At 38.2% G+C, this 15840-nt stretch overlaps 1 protein-coding gene across 1 annotated transcript in view; it reads right to left on the bottom strand.

Annotated features, from left to right (window-relative positions):
- The window catches only part of USH2A (usherin), a 733563-nt gene that overhangs the window by 122760 nt on the left and 594963 nt on the right, over positions 1 to 15840 (bottom strand). Inside the window, exon 55 of the mRNA XM_046679838.1 lies at positions 6255 to 6362. Within this exon, the coding sequence (XP_046535794.1) occupies positions 6255 to 6362 (108 nt within the window). The remainder of the gene's footprint in view (positions 1 to 6254; positions 6363 to 15840) is intronic.

Raw genomic sequence — 15840 nt, 5'->3', positions numbered from 1 at the left:
AAAACAGAACTCTTGGTTTTTCTGTCTACAATCTATTCATCTCCCAATGTTGTCCATCTATCCATTTTCTTGGATAACAAAAAATTATCCTTGAGGTTTTCATTTTTTCTCACCCCTAAATGTACTCTATCATCACATCTTGTAGATTCTACCCTGAATATATATAGTTCTCTACATCTTCACTGCTGCCTTTCCTGATCCAAGCTATGTTTCTCTCTCTCAGACTCCTGTCATAGTCTCTAAACTGGTCTCCGTGTTTTAAATCTTGTCCTTCTCTATTTCATTGTAATCTTTGTAAAAGTATATAAAGTATATATGTAAGCCCATGTACTCTTTATGAAATATACAACCCCTTTGAAGTTATTCATATAATAAAACTCCAATTCCTTATGACAACCTGTATGGTCCTATATTTTTCTGGCTCTGGCCTGCCTGGCACCATTTTCTCCATCATTCATGAAGCTCCAGCCACTCCAGACTTCTTTCTTTCCCCAGAATGCTTCCAGTTCTTTCCCACTTCTGAGCATTTGTGCTTCCATCCCCTCTATCTAGGACACTTTTGCTCATATCACCATGATATTTTTGCACTTTATTTTCATAGTTCAGTGACCTTGTAAATATGTTATTCGACCACCCTCCCCAACTATAACTTTAACCCTATCTAAAGTGATCCCAACCTTGTTCCTCTCTATCATACACCATTTTGTGTGTGTGGGTGTGAGAAAGATTGGCCCTGAGCTAACATCTATTGCCAATCCTCCTTTTTTTGCTTGAGGAAGATGGTCCCTGAGCTAACACCCTTGCCAATCTTCCTCCACTTTGAATATGGGATCCCGCCACAGCATGGCTAGATGAGTGGTGTGTAGGTCTGTGCCCAGGATCTGAACCCGTGAATCCTGGGCTTCCAAAGTGGAGTGCATGAACTTAACCACTGCACCATCAGGCCGGCCCACTCACATGCCCTTTTTAATTTTGCTCTTGACACCCATAAAATCATAACCATTCTTCTTTCTTTGATATTATCATTATTTTTATGTTGTTATGACTGTGTGGTCTACTTCTTTGTCCTGCTTCAATACAAAGTTAGCTCCATAAGGGCCGGGATCTTCCCCTTCTCATTTGTCAATGTATCTTTGTGGCTAGCACAATGCCTAATAAATACTGAATGAACAAATTTATTGCAAATATATATCCTGCAAATTACTATGGTAAGTACTCTAGGCAGTTCTATGGAATGAAAATGTGATTAAGATGTGGCTTATTCTTACAAGGAGTTTACTCTTCTGTATAAAAGATAAAATATATACACAAACAGCTGTAATTCAAGGTCAAACATTAAAGTGCTCTTATAGACATACAAACATATTGATGGAGAACCTAGCAATGAGAAAGATCAATCCTACCATTTCATGTTGTCATCTGGGGATGCTCTGAATAGACACTGTAACCCTCTCCTTCAGCTTTTAAAAACTCATTTCAATATTAGGTTCCCTGTAATCAATAGTTTTGGGTTGATTGTATCTCCTGTGTAAGTTCCTCAGTAAAGGCTAAGATTTCCACACTTTCAAAAGAAAAATTTTCAGGATATTTAAATGCAATTTATTTAGCAACATCCTGAAAGAATCAAATAAATTTAAAAACGGCTCAAACTTAACTGATTTTCTAAGGAACAGCTTATTCCAGAGAAGAAAGTAGTTCATTTTGTTTTGAAAGCTCACTCTATGTTAGATTCTTGGACAAATCCACAAATCATAGTGTACATTTATGGCTGGGTTTCTCTGCCAAAGGCAGCTGGACGATTCAACCAATGAATTAACACATCATGTTAATTTGTGGATTTAAGAGACAAAGTATAAAGGTTTTGTTTATAATCTGCTTCCTGCAGTCATGTCTTTTCTCACGTTGAAGGCTGTATTAAAAATCCCCAAGGTACTAGCAAGACTATTTCTTAGTTTCCACTTTTGAATCAGTCAATGCAACCTGTGGATACAGAGGAGTTAATGAAATAAAATGAAGCAACATTTTGGGTTTGCTTCGTGTTTAAAATAAAAGTTGAGTTTCATATTTATACAAGCTGGTGAAAGCTCTGTTCACATAGGTAATCAGCTTGTGTCCATTGGTTTGGTTATAAGGTGAAACTGAAATGTGTAAAAAACTGATAAGTGCTGTGTTTTTATTTGCATAATGACATGGAGACACTGTTATCTTGGCAGCTGCAAGAAATCTTTGATAGACTAAGACCCACCATTGGTGAGATGCGTCTCAGGCGGAGAACCGGCCTCTCTCTCTGAGCCTGAGTCTCAGGGGACATCAGAAACCTATTCCACATAGTAGAAGTGCAGAGTTCAGACAGTTCAAGGAAAAGGAATAGATGGTCAGAGGGAAGCCATCTAGAAAGGAGATGGGGAACAGGTAAACTAGCTGAGAGGAATAAGAGGGAACAAGTCAGAAGGAAACCTTGGTGGGTCTCTTGACATAATAACTACCAACAAACACAAAACAAAACGTGTCTACTGGATTTGTTTTAAATTTGTCTTGAGTGCGATGCAATATTACCCACTTCTGATGTCCTATAACTCTTCATTCCAGTTCAAAAATCCCAGTATTTATTGTGGATTGGCTTTCTGTTGGAAGCTAGTGGAGGGAACCAGTTCTGTATTGGCTGATGTCAGAGATGCATTACTTCTAGACTATTTACTATTTGTTAATTTATTCATTCAATGTTCTCCCCAGTTATGTGTCATTTTCTGCACTGGGCACTGTGGATGTGGGGATAAAGACATACAGTCTTTACTCTTCAAGGAACCCATAGTATCATGGTAAATAAAGACTAATAAATAAAAATTTATAATCCAGTTTAATAAATGCTTTAAGAAAAGAAAGCATAGTGTGCTACTAGAGCATTTAGGAAGGGTTCCCCAACATAGACTGGGGTGAGATGGGGATAGATGGGAAGTGGAGGTGATCATAGGAGAAGATTTCCAGAAGGGGAGACACGTAGGCCAAATTTTACAAAAGTGAGAGTTAGCTGAGTGAGAATGTACAGAAGGGTGTCTAAGGTGAGGAGAACCCACATCAAGTCCTAGAGACATGGGAAAGTAGAGTAGAACTACAAGAATCTCAACATGACTGGCACATTGAATGGCATGTGGGGAAGACCAAAAGACTTGACAGATTGGCAGAAGCTAAAACTTGAGGGGTTTATTTTGCTTTACTAAGAAGATGTGGATTTTTTTTCCTCTGGAACAAAATGGGATCCTATGCAGGTGACTAATGTGAGATGTACTTATTTTGGCAAAAGAGGAAAAAGAATTGAGATGGGGATATGAGAAAGTGGAGAAATGACTAGAGGTAGGGAGACTAGTTAACAATATCCGGAGAAGTTATAGGAGTCTGAACTAAGGCAATGCCAGAAGGGATGGCAAGGAAGAACAAATTTTTAAAAAATCCTTAAGATTGAAAATTAATAAGATTTTTATGAAGAATTGCATACTACAACTTAAGGAAAAGAGAAGCATTAAGAATGTCAATTTGGTGCTTGTGTTCTTGCAAGGAAGAGAAGTAAGTTGGGGAGTGAGGAGAGAGATTTTAAGTGTTGAAATACTGAGGTTGAAGTATTTGCAAAACACCTAAATATAAACATCTAGCGGATGGTGGACACGCAGGCCTTAAATCCATAAGTGTGGCCATTGTGAGAGCTGTAGAATTTGATAGCTTTCAACTTTCATTAGGAATTAAAGCCAATCCTTGAAAGTTCCAGAGGAGACTATAGAGTTACAAGTGCAAAGAGTAGTGAAAGAATCTAGAGGAACGTCAATAGTTCAAAGAAAGGCAGAGGAAGAGGAATCTGGAATGAAACTGAGAAAGACTGGTCTTCTTTCGTTTTTCTTTCCACATTATCAATGCTAGAGGATGCAATTTTGCATGACTGAACTCTACAATGAATTAGAGCTTGCTGGTACAGCAGCAATTCTAAAAAGAGAGAGAAATAATCCAATTCGAACTCTTCCCACTATTTGACTAAAGGTACACATGAGGATAAAATTGTAGAGAATTATGTTCAACTTATCAAAGAGGTCATAATAAGCATTAACTTTTTTTTTTTTTAGATTGCAAATGAGAGAGATGAGAGGGGCTCAGGGGCGCTATGAAAAAATGCTTCTTTTAACTCTCTCCATATCCACTTAGGACACTCAAATGTGAGACCTTCAAATAATGTCTGATTCACTCAAATAGGCATTTTATAATTAGTTATATTTAGGTCATTAATTAAAAATGGCAAATATTTCCGTTTTACAGTAAAACAACAGAACTTAATGTTACTGTTGATTTGTTTTTTTACAACCTACAAGTTAAGTACTCAGACTATACTTATTTCACATACAAGTTATTCACAAATGGCACTTACACAGCCAGAAAATGGCTTCTAAATCCATGTTGTTCTACAGAGAAAAGCCCATTTGTTTTATCATTCTTTTGCACAGTTATTTGTGTTATAGGAAAGGTGCATATAGTTAAAAAAAGAAATCAAGTAAAACATTTCCCATCTCACACTCCTCTGCACTATTGAAAGCTATAATTTTTAAGTCATGAAATCTGAGCTCTTTCATGAAAATTTTTTTGAAAGTAGATGCATATTTTCTAAGAATTTAAATATGTGGATTTGATGCGTAAACTGGAGCAAGAGACCCTGTTATTTTATCAAGCTTGGGTTTCAGCCAAAACTGGTTGATAGATCCTTTAGAAATTATCCATTATCATCAAAGTATCCATTTGATAGTTTACCTTTCCAAAAAATCCACTGCTGGTTTCTTCCTTTCAAAGGAACACTAAGCTTTTTGACATGAAACATTCTTTATATAGAAAACATCATTAGTGAATTCCTGGTGAGGAGCCATATGCCCCATATGTGGAATTTTCCATTTTATTCCCCATTTACTGGTAGGAAGTTCAGGTCTAATATTCTGAGGTACAACAATTCCTTTCATTAGAAGAGTAACGGACATGTAGTTCAGGTCTCTCTGATGGCAATTAACATATTTCCCTTTAGAAACTTATTGTGCCTCTGTTTCCCCACATGGAAAATAGGCAGATAATAAAGATTAACCAAATAATTAGTTAATCTCTAGCCCAAGCTTCTGAGCATATTTCTTTCCTAAAAGTAAGTGATACCACCCATCCCAGTTGCCCAACCAAAAGGAACCATTGTTATACATTGGATGTGTATACTTCCAGAATTTTTTCTATTCATTTATTTATCTATAGAAATGCATATCATTTTCTATGTGTGTTTTTATACATAAAACATACCACATATTAATGGCATTCTATAACTTCCTCTTCATATGTACGGATCATCTCATTCTTTTAAACTGATGCATAGAATTCCACAATGGGAATATATCTGAATTTATTTAGCAATTCCCCTTCTCATGGATATTTAGATTGCTCCCACCATTTTACCATTGAACAAACGAATGAAACATGATTCAATAAACATCCTGGTATACGCCTCCTTGTGCAATTGTAGAAGCATTATTTTCTGGCATAGATAATGAAAATTAAATTGATGTGTCATGGAGAATTCACAGTTTAAATTTAATAGACCTTGCCAATTTGCCTGCCAAGGTAATGGTCCCACTTTACACCCCCTCACACTGCATTTGATTGTACATCTCGTCCATTTGTCAAAATCCTTGCTCCTTGTGGTCCATTTCAGAAGTCACCTGATCCATAAAATCTTTCTGGATGTCCATGGTGGGTTGTAATCTCCCTCCTGTGCTTAAGCTGAGCATTCGTTCGTTTGTTCTTCTTAACATCGCCTTTCAGATTCTCTCTCTTCATAAAAGTTTGGGTACTTATCCTATCATTTCTACTTGACTGTAAGTTCTTGAGGGCAGTGAACATTTCAGCCAACTTCAGCAGTGAACCTGGTGCTTGTTATATATTAGGCACTCCAGATAGATTTAACTTTTGATTTTTTGAGGAGTTTCATATCCAAGTATATAACAATATATCTATATTTTTTTCACAGAAAACCAAACCCAAAAGGTTTAAAGAATTGAAAGCAAACATTCTCTTGGAAGGCTTATAGTTTTACCAAACCTGAAGAATGGGAACCTAGAAGACTATTTTATTTTGTACCTATCAACTTTATTCCTTCTTCTTTGCTTGAAAGGAAAGAGTTCCTGGAGCTCACTTCAAAATGCCATATGAAAACTTCATCTCCCAAGTCATGGGTATTTTTTAATTACCTTGAGGGGCTGCCTGCAGAGTCTGACCTAGAAAAGGCTCACTTGAAGCGCATCCAGCAGATGTACAAGCTGTAAGTGTGAAGCTGTAGTTGGTGTATGGCTGGAGACCTAGAAAGAGCAAAGAAGAGATAAAGCACATCTTGAGAGGGTTATTTATTATCAATGAAGCCCCAGAAGGAACATGCAGAGTTGCAGATATGATATCCAAAAATTTTAAGAGCAGAAAACACTCTCGAATGGAGATAGGGACTTCCTTAGCAGCTCAGCACTAACAGAAATTTCATTTATCACTGATAAAATAACAAATTCTCTGCCTTAGAAGAGATCTTAAAATTTATGTAATCCGTCCATCCATCTTTCTCTGGATTCCCCTGTACAACATGTCACTGGAGAGGCTGTCCTGCCTAGGCGATTGGAATACTCGGTCTCCCAATGAGCCCATTCCACCTTTAGAAAGCTCTAGAGCTCTCCTTTTGTTCAAAAGTCCTTCCTTATATTGTGGTGAACTCTTTCTATCACTTCCACCCCTAGGGACATGTAGAACAAATCTAATTTCTTTTCCACGTGACAGTTCTTCAAATATCTGTAGACAGTTATCAAATCCCCCTTGAACCGTCTCTTCTCCAGGCTAACCAATCCACTTTCTGCAACTGCTTCTTAGATGTATAGGGGTGGAAAAAATAAAAAGAAAGTTCGAGTCAACAGTTTTTAACCCCAAGCCATATTCAGCTCATATTAACACCAGTGAACTCTTTTTTTTTTTTAAACGTTGTCTTCCTTCACCACATGTGCCCACACTGGACCACCTCACACTTTGCTTCTGTAGTTTTTAGGGTACATTGGTTGTGTCTTTACACATAGACTAAATATAATTTGATGAGGGCATAGTGCTTATTACTTCTTTTGTATTCACAATATGATACAGCCCAATAACTACTTAATAAGTTTGCAGGGAAAAAAAGGAATGATAATCCATTTACAAGAGAAGTTATATGTTGTTAGACTTCGCCAGTCCGTGGCTGGTGACTTTGGGCAAGTTACTTCGCTTCTCTTTGCCTTGATTACTGATCTGTAAAATGGGGAATCGTCCAGCTTCTAAGGCCGTTAAGAAGATGAAATGGGTTCCTTAGAGTTGTACTTTATTTTAGCAGAAGCAACCTTAAGACTCAGTAGCATCAACAAGGGGTATAGTGAAGCTAACATTTTTTGCCTTGATTATTGGGGGAATTCAAACAATGCCAAAACTTTACATTTTTTTCTTTAAAATAGGACTTAGTCTATATGTCAAATAATTGTGCTAAGTTATAACATGGATCTAATGATTATTGTACTTGTTTTTCACAATTTTGAACTACATTTTTACATATTTTGTTCTTTAGGTGAAGTGACTTTTTCTCCACAGACATTCAAGTGTGTCACTCTGTCACTTTATGCAAACTTCTGCCCAAATACATTTATAAAAATTTTGACCACTCTGTCTACACACTACACCCAGCACTTTTTATCCCCTCAAATTACTTTCTTCTTTCATAGTCTTCAACATTATCCAATGTTTTATTATGTCTGTTTATTTATTGTTTGTCGCCCCCATATGATGCAAGCCCTAAAAGAGCAAGGCCATTGTTTTGCCTACCACTGTATCCTTCCAATAGTGACAGGCACCACGTAGATGCTTGTTAAATGAATGAAAAAATTAACTACCTGGTTCATTTAGAATCTGGGTTTTCTGCTACAGCAATAATTTTCTGTAGCTGGAGCTGCTCCAGGATTCAGCTTCAAAGCCCTTTGTGTCTCCTTATCACTTTAGTGATAAGATGGAGATACTTATTTGATTGTAATCTTCCATTTGGTTGCTATGGAGGATTTACATAGTTTTGATATTTACCTGCCTTACAGATGAGAAATATGATGAAAGATCTAAGCCATACCCAAGCCATGTACATTTGATAAAAGCTTATGGGAAAATGCTAAAGATTACAAAACATAGAGCTCAAAAGAAAATGGAAGGAAATATCCAATTTCCTGAAGGTCAGAGATGGCAGTGGCAAGCTGATTTAGCCTGACGGTGTCCCCTCTTTACTTCCACTGCTGAAAAATGGGGTCCTAACCCTTGTAACACCATTTCAGCTGAATATCTTACTTTCTCACTTAGAACGTAAGCCCTTTGAGAGTAAGGATGGCATCTTCGAGTATTTTTTTTGAATTATTATTATTTTTTCCCAATAGTGCCTATTTTAGGTGTTCAATGTTTGTTAAATATTATTTAAAGAAGACTGAGCCCATAAAAGTGCTCCATAAGGACGTCAGGGCTACAAGGCTATGATATTCATGATGTTCATCATGAGTGTGATTTGACCAAATCAGAATTCCTTAGGTACCCCTCCCCACAGCATCTACTTCACTGAGTAGGAGATTATTCTCTAGTTGCAGAGTATTATTAAAATAACAACAAAATTAATATAATTCATGAACTACAAATATTTTATAGATCTTTTCTGAATGCCAGACTTAAGTATGGCTGGTAAGAGTGAAGCAATACTTGATTTTTTTTCTGGAATATTCTGACCAAAATAAACCATAAAAAGCCTCCATGCTCTTCCTCATGTTGTGTTCTGGCTGGTCTGGTTTCAGACATTCAGTGACTTTTGAAGAACATATTAGGATGGGTCTTAGGGACAGAAGAGAAAACTTGTCATCACAGAGGTACACTAAGGTTGATTAGAAGATTGAGGGTATTTGTAATGAGGATAGTAGTTACAAAGAAAATTAATGTATATAGGAATAGAAATTGTCCTTTCTTTATAAAATCTTTCTGGAGCGAGTTGATTGACACCCATTTTATATATAACCCAGAACACCAGAAGACAGCTGTTGAGAGATGGTACAGCGGTGGAACATCTAACCCTTTAGGAATTTTTGATAGATGAGGAATGCGTGCCAAAGGTCTTTGTTACCAATGTATAAATTGGATGGGATGGGTTGGCTTAGCAGAATATGGGGCCGGGGCTAGTAGAGGAATACGTCTCTTGAAGCTACTGGAGTACCAAAATCAAGGGGTGGATGTAGAACTGAGCATTGAGTAGAAGACCTGGGTCAGGAAGTCAGAAGAGTTCAAAGACATCACCAAATCAAGAGGAGAGAACGTGGTGAACTGGAGAAAAGAGACAAGGATTGAAGAACCAGAAAGGTGTGAGTGGAGGCATGAGACCTCAAGTGAAGGAGGGCAGGAGGATGGACAGTCTAATTCATAGGCAGTTTATCCTCAAGAGCTGTGTCTGCCCCTGAAATGTGGGCATGCTGGCCAATTTTAAGGGCCATATGGGGCAAGGGTGGAAATACTCAGGCTCATTTCAAATGACATTTGTCAGCTTGTGTCATGCAACTCCACAACTGCTATATCCACCCTCAAGAGTCCATTCAGATTTCTTTTTATAACAAAACTCAAATTTCCTTGGAGAACCCAGTCTTCTGACCACTATCAATGTTTGTGCTTTGTTTAGAGTTGACTCTGCCTAGATTGAGAAGTGTACATGTGACCCAGGCCTGGAAACAGCTCCACATTCCTTTTGCAATGTTATCAGCTCGGAATTGAGTCTGTGACCTCATTCAGGCCAGTGAAAGCTGCGCCTTGAACCACAACTTTGATTTTTACTGCTGTTTGTTCTTCTTTCACCACATAGAGCTTCAGAATGGAGGAGAGCTTGGAGATGAAAAGAAATTGGCTCCTGGAAACATCATTTTGTAGCCTTGAGTCAGCCATGCCCAAAGTCCACACTTGACTGTTTAGTTTCATGAGCCAATAAATGTCCATTTATTAAGCCTGTTTGAACTGAGCTTTCTGTAACTTGCAAGAAAAAGAGTTCTAAATAATACTATTATGATAATTACTAAAAATGTCACTTGCCTACCCACAGGTTCAGAATCTTGTATGTTACACATGGGGACCATCAGGAGCTGTTATTACGCTGTCCTAGGTGGTCTGTCTTTACACAAGCTAGAAAGAGTTATAAGATAATGAGAGAGAGAATTAGCAGCAGCATGAAAAGGTTTGGAGAAAGGTGAAGAAGTTTCACCCTGAATAACACTGAACAAGAATTATTATTCATGCCTCACAGGTGGGAAAACTGAGGCTCAGAGAACCAAATAGTCACACAGTGAGTAAGTGATCGGCCCTGGTAGGAGCTGTAGTGGAGGAAGAACTATTTCTCTACCCTCTAGGTCCTTCTGGCTGGCCTAAGAATTAAATTGACATGAGACAGAATAACAATAGCATGTATACATGGGAGAAAACCAGGAAAACTGAGGAACTTGAAAAAAATGGCAGAAATCACCACCTTCAATACCATTTTCAGCTAAAGACAAAGGAGGGTGTTGGAGGTAGCGGTTTGGGACTTCAAAGGAGAGGAAGGCAATTCACATGGAGATGGAAAAGCAAGTGTTTGGTAAACAAATGTTTGCTGAGCCATCTGTAGACAATGTGACCCAAGAGAGACAACTTTGATAAAAATGAGCTTAGCAAGGATCCTCCCAGTCTACCAATACCCAGAGTTATCTATGATGGTGGCCTGTCCTGGGGACAGGGCTTCTATCTTAAATTCTTTTAGACAGGAGGAAGGTCAAAGTTTCTTTCAGAGTCTTTTGTCCTTAAAAATAACCAAGCCAAAGAGATACATTTTGGGGTGGCCAATTTTGATCCCCCACAGAAGAAACTCATGACTTTAACACCAAGCCCTGTGCCCTCTCTGTCATGTATGAACTACAGCCAGATACATTGAAATTTTTTAATGAGTGCCTTTCCTCCGAAGATTAAACAGCATCTGAAGGACTTCAAAATGGTAGAAACCATCGTGGCTATTCTTGAAATAAAAGAAATATGCTAAAATGATCTGGTTCGAACAAAGTCAATACAAAAACTATAAATTAAAAGAAAAAATGAAACTCAGGGGCCTTTGTTGTTCCATTTTTACTCCTCTTTTAGCTGGACTCTATACATTAATTAAATATATTTTATGAGAAATGCAGCTATTTTCAAGGAAGTCAGTTACCAGATTAATAAATAACCTATTAGCTAAAGTTTACTAAACACCCACTGCTTGCAGGCCTTCTGTGCACTTCCTGGGCATTAACACGATCGAAGCCCTCACTAACTGGCTGGGGTACTGCTATCATCTGCTCATTTTACAGATAAGGGAGCTAAGGCATAGAGGGCTGGAGGAACTCACCAATGATCATGGAGATAAGAAAGGGGGAGGCCAGGATAGAAATCTGGGCATTTGGGCTGAGAGTTGTAGCCCAGAGCAATTGGGTCAGGCTTCCTAGCCTTGTAAAGAAAGCGATGACATAGGCAGGTCAAAGCCCAGTGAAACTTTGAGTAAGAAAAAACTCAAGTGGGAATATATATTGAAATATTTCCATTTTGAATACTGACGCAATTCACGCATTGAGGCCATACAGCATAGCCGTTAAGGGGCAGAGACTGAAGTTAGACTATTTGAGTTGTAGTCCTTACCTACTTATTAACTATGACCACGGGCAAGTTTTCTGACCTCTGGGTGCCTCAGTTTCCAAATCTGTATGCATGATAGCATAGATTGCTTAATTGGGCTACAGACTAACTTGAAGGGAGGCAATATCTGAATCTGTATTCTCTATATTCTATTTCTTAGCTCTTATATTTTTTCATCTTGTTAGGATTGGATGACTAACAGGCGTTTCAAATAATCTGTAAGGAAAGCAGAGACTGCCATCACGCATAGATGATTTACATGAACTGGACGGCCTTTCAAATGTATGACTCTGTAAAACTCAATAAAATCAACACATTTCAACTGGAATTTGCTGTCATTTTAAGTAAGTCTCTATTGGTAGTCCTTAAAACGAGACATATGTGAAATATTAGCAACAGGCAATGAAAAGGGCACGCCAATTGAAAACTACTCATGAATTGATCCGAATGAGAAGAGGGAACTGAAGAGATGTCTCAAAGGAACTGTTCTGACCATAACTTAATCCTGAAGTCGAGGAGTAGAAGGAGAAAAGAAAACATCATTCAAGAGCTCAGCATCAAATTGAAAGAGCTGGAAATAACAGTTGTAGAGTAGAGAAAGGCAAATGCATGGAGAAAAGCCAAGTATCTAACATTTCAGTATAGCGAAGATTATCGTGGCTGTAAATTACCTGAATTTTCCCATAGGGAATCATGTTCTCTTTTAAAGGAAAGAGGCATACTATAGCCAAACTCATTACAATTACACTTGCAAGTAACATCACTTTCAAGAGTAAATGTGTGTTAAAAAGGGACCACAAAAACTCTGCCTATGGATCATAAAAATATGATTTGGAAAACAAAACCCATGCCTATGTAAGTTACATTTGATGTACTCTATAAAGAACAGCTTGTTTCTAATTTTTAATCTCCAGATAAAAAGTTAGGAAAAGGCATTTTGCCCATTATAATTTAGCCAAGGCTACTTCAAAACATTCATCCGGTAATTCTGTATTGTCATCCGTTAATTTCTAGAGAATTACCAACCAGTCCTAAATAATACGTAATTCCACGAGTTCCTCAATCAACTTGGTTAGTAATTAGTTCAAGTGCTGAGAGGCCTGGGTTACTTTAACAAGTTTTTTAAAGGTGGTTATCAAGTATTATACACTCTGGGGACAAGTAACCAGTCCTAGCACTGGTTCACCCAAACGTGATTTTTGGCCCAGCCCATCTGACACACACACATCCAATCAATTGCTGCCGGGAAGAGCTTTTGTCCTCATCTGCCTTATATCTCACCAACTGATCCCCTCCAGAGCATCCCTGCTCATGGAGATTCCAGAAACTTCCAACATCTACTGGAAACCTTGGCTGCGATGAAGAGAGCTATATCAGGATTCTAGTTTAATCTGATGCTACGTGAAAATATGGATGTTCAAAACTAAAACACCAAGACACCCTGGAGTTACTTTAGAGATATCTAAGACACATTTAGATCATGATTTGTTTTACAAAATTTGATTGCAAAATATTTCACACATTCACATGCTACAGTCCCCTTTTCTTGATAATACCATCCATGTGATCTCAGCAGCTCTCCATCCCACTTAATCCAGTCAATTTCTTGCCCCCTTGTGGGCTGCCACCGGCACTGTCCATTTCTTGTAGCAAAGCTTTAAAGTATGAGTTCAGCTGATAACTCCTATGAACTGGGCATGAATACATCAAAACAAAGGGGCTCCTGCAATGTAAATGCCTGTGAGATAACTTCATAACTTTTGGTTCTGACTACTTGCTACAGGCTTATTTGCATGATTCTATATTTTGTAATTATATATTTCTTAATTGTATATTTTATGTGAAATTCTAAGCCGTAGCTTAGGCCCCTCTACCCAATATTTTAGTGATCAGATTCATCCCAAGAAGCACTTCATAGATGAGTTATGTCCTTGGCAGACTCTTTGCAAATACAGATCAACATTAAGCTTATTATGAAGATAGTCCAAGGAAAGACCCTTTTTTTGATTTTGGTAACTCTATTTTAACAAATACTTTTCTTCTCTTGAGTCTGGTGTTGTACTATACTAGACTGAGCCACTTTTACCCTACATTTTCAGGCAGAGTGTTGTTCTCTAGAAACAAAATGTGGCATCAAGTGGCAGCAAAGTCTGATGCTGCTGGAATGCTCGACAACAAGGACACGCATCTCACGGACAGCAGGTGTTGGATAGAACTGTTGGGACGAAACAGAAGTCGTGGTCGCCCAGACAAAGCATCTTGGAATATCTGGGATTTCAGAGGAAACTTTTTTCCTTGGAAAATGAGTGTCCAAGCAGCTGTTGACTATAATTCTTTGGCTATAAAATTGTATCTATAAGAATATTTTTAAAAAGTAAGAAATAGTGGCTGATGCTGTGCTATTTTTTTTTTTTTTGGCAAGTTGTCAGGCATCAAGTTGTCCTCAGAGTTGGAAAAACGGCAATAAAATGAATTGTTATATCAGTTTTCACAGGTCTGAGGCTTGGTGGTCAGTGGTCAGGTCGTAGCTGGGGGAAACACAGGGCAGAGCGTTACACACAGATACAGAAGCAGCTCCTGAAGCTGGTCTGAGGACACGATCATCATCCTAGTTTTCCTCCTCCCTGTTTCAATTAAAGAAATACACTGCCAATAAATCCAGATTGCCAGAGATCAGGGCTGGCTTCACGGGCATGTGACCTGTGCTGACCCAAGCTCCCATGCTTAGAAGAAGCCTGTGCTTGATTCAATGCTCTGCTTCTATGGTCTTGAAATTCTTAAGTTTTGAACAAGGGGCCCTGCATTTTCATTTTGCCCTGGGCCCTGCCAAGTATGTAGCCACGCCTACTTGAGATTGACATGTGTTTGACAGTATATTTTTTGTATCTGGTCAAAATGAAATGAAATCTTTCACATACTAGTTTATTATTCAACATGCACTCATTCAAAAACCTCTTTTGAACACTTCGTATAAGGTAAGTACTGTGATAGGTGCCTATCACAGTATATATGATATAATGACAAACAGGAGGCTGTTGTCTCTGTCCTTAAAAACTTCACCCCTTGGTTGAAGAACAGAGACAAGAACAAAGGATATTGTGATAAAGCATAACACATACCATGAGAGTGAAGTCTAGGATGCTGTGGAGCACATACTAGAGTTATCTACATGTAAAATCCTCTTATAAACAATTTCCACATTTTGTGATATTAATGGTCAAACTATGTTCTCTTTTTTCAAAACTGATGTGTACAATGCCTGTGTCGGCACATGAGTAGTACCTGTTCTGTTATAACCAGCATCGTTAGGGTTTATGCAATCTTAGCGCAGGAGGTTTCCACGAGCTTCTAAGAGAAAAATTGTTGTCTCCTTGCTCACTCAGTGCTGGCGAGTCTTCCCTCTTAAGTGAAATGTAACGCTGAGCAACTTTTAATGAATTATTTTGAAAACATTCCCCCTAGAGTTAAGAGACACAGAAGCCCTTATCATATCTGCTGCTAAAGAGGACATGATTAATTCATGTCGTTCTCAGTGGCCCTAATTATTTAGTTAATCCTTTCCCTCTGTCCTCTAGCCCACTGCCCACATTAGGAGGCCTGTGTATGAAGCCGTGGTAACCCAAAGCGAAACAATGCCATAACTGACATCCCAATTGTTCTGTGCAGGTTGGTGGACATGTTCAGTAATAAATGATATGAAAAGGTCTTTTATTGACAAGCTGCCATGCGCTGTTTGCATTAGCGAATATGAGAAGCTGATGGCTGCTTCTCCTTTGTCCCTATGGTATTCAGCTCAGTGAGATAGCAGAAAATTCTTCAGTTTACTTAAAGCATTGATAACACCTCTAAATAATTAACTGAGGACTTCCTGTCTTCAATTACTTAATGCTTTTTTTTTTAACATCTTGAGAGGATTATAAGCAATTTATGGATTTCACATGATGAGTGCATGCGCCACTATTCCCACAAAGCATTTACGGGATCGTGTTTCTAAAGCTTCGATGTAATTAAAAATCAGCATGGAGACAATGGGGCAGAGGCAAGGTGCTCGTTTTCCCTTCGGTCGTTGCTAAGGACCTA

The sequence above is a fragment of the Equus quagga genome, chromosome 12, assembly GCF_021613505.1.
Source record: "Equus quagga isolate Etosha38 chromosome 12, UCLA_HA_Equagga_1.0, whole genome shotgun sequence".
NCBI classification, from domain to species: Eukaryota; Metazoa; Chordata; class Mammalia; order Perissodactyla; family Equidae; genus Equus; species Equus quagga.
This window is presented reverse-complemented; position numbering and strand designations above follow the sequence as displayed.